This window comes from Diaphorina citri, unplaced genomic scaffold (genome assembly GCF_000475195.1).
Source record: "Diaphorina citri unplaced genomic scaffold, Diaci psyllid genome assembly version 1.1 scaffold98287, whole genome shotgun sequence".
In the NCBI taxonomy this organism is placed as follows: Eukaryota; Metazoa; Arthropoda; class Insecta; order Hemiptera; family Psyllidae; genus Diaphorina; species Diaphorina citri.
The window spans coordinates 1-311 of record NW_007475244.1 but is presented as its reverse complement, the minus strand read 5'-3'; the positions used below and the strand labels follow the sequence as shown (position 1 = coordinate 311).

The following is a 311-nucleotide window of genomic DNA, read 5'->3' as shown; positions in this document are numbered from 1 at the left end:
CTTACCGGTGTGTTTTCCTTCACATAAACTTGACCAGGATCTAGGAGTACAGGTGGTTTGTTGTTCACATCCTCAATAGCAATGTCTACACTGACTTGACTGTGTCTTTGTTCTCGTCCAATGCCTCCATCAATAGCTAGCACTTCCAAATGGTACAATGAGGTCTTGTTCTCTGTGAGATCTGGGTCTAGGTTAGCACCTGGGGAAACTCTAATGATCCCAGTGCTAGCATCAATGATGAATTTGTCTTGGGCACCAGACTGGATTCTGTACGCGACCAGATTGTTAGGGGACGACGCATCCAAGTCAAT

General features: G+C 45.7%; 1 protein-coding gene across 1 annotated transcript; it reads right to left on the bottom strand.

Moving 5' to 3' along the window:
- Window positions 1–5: 5 nt before the first annotated feature.
- On the bottom strand, window positions 6–305 carry LOC108254445 (cadherin-related family member 1-like; the record flags this gene model as incomplete). Its single annotated transcript, XM_017449430.1, has 1 exon — window positions 6–305. A coding segment is annotated over one exon (300 nt), but the record flags the coding sequence as incomplete, so codon positions are not given.
- Window positions 306–311: the final 6 nt, after the last annotated feature.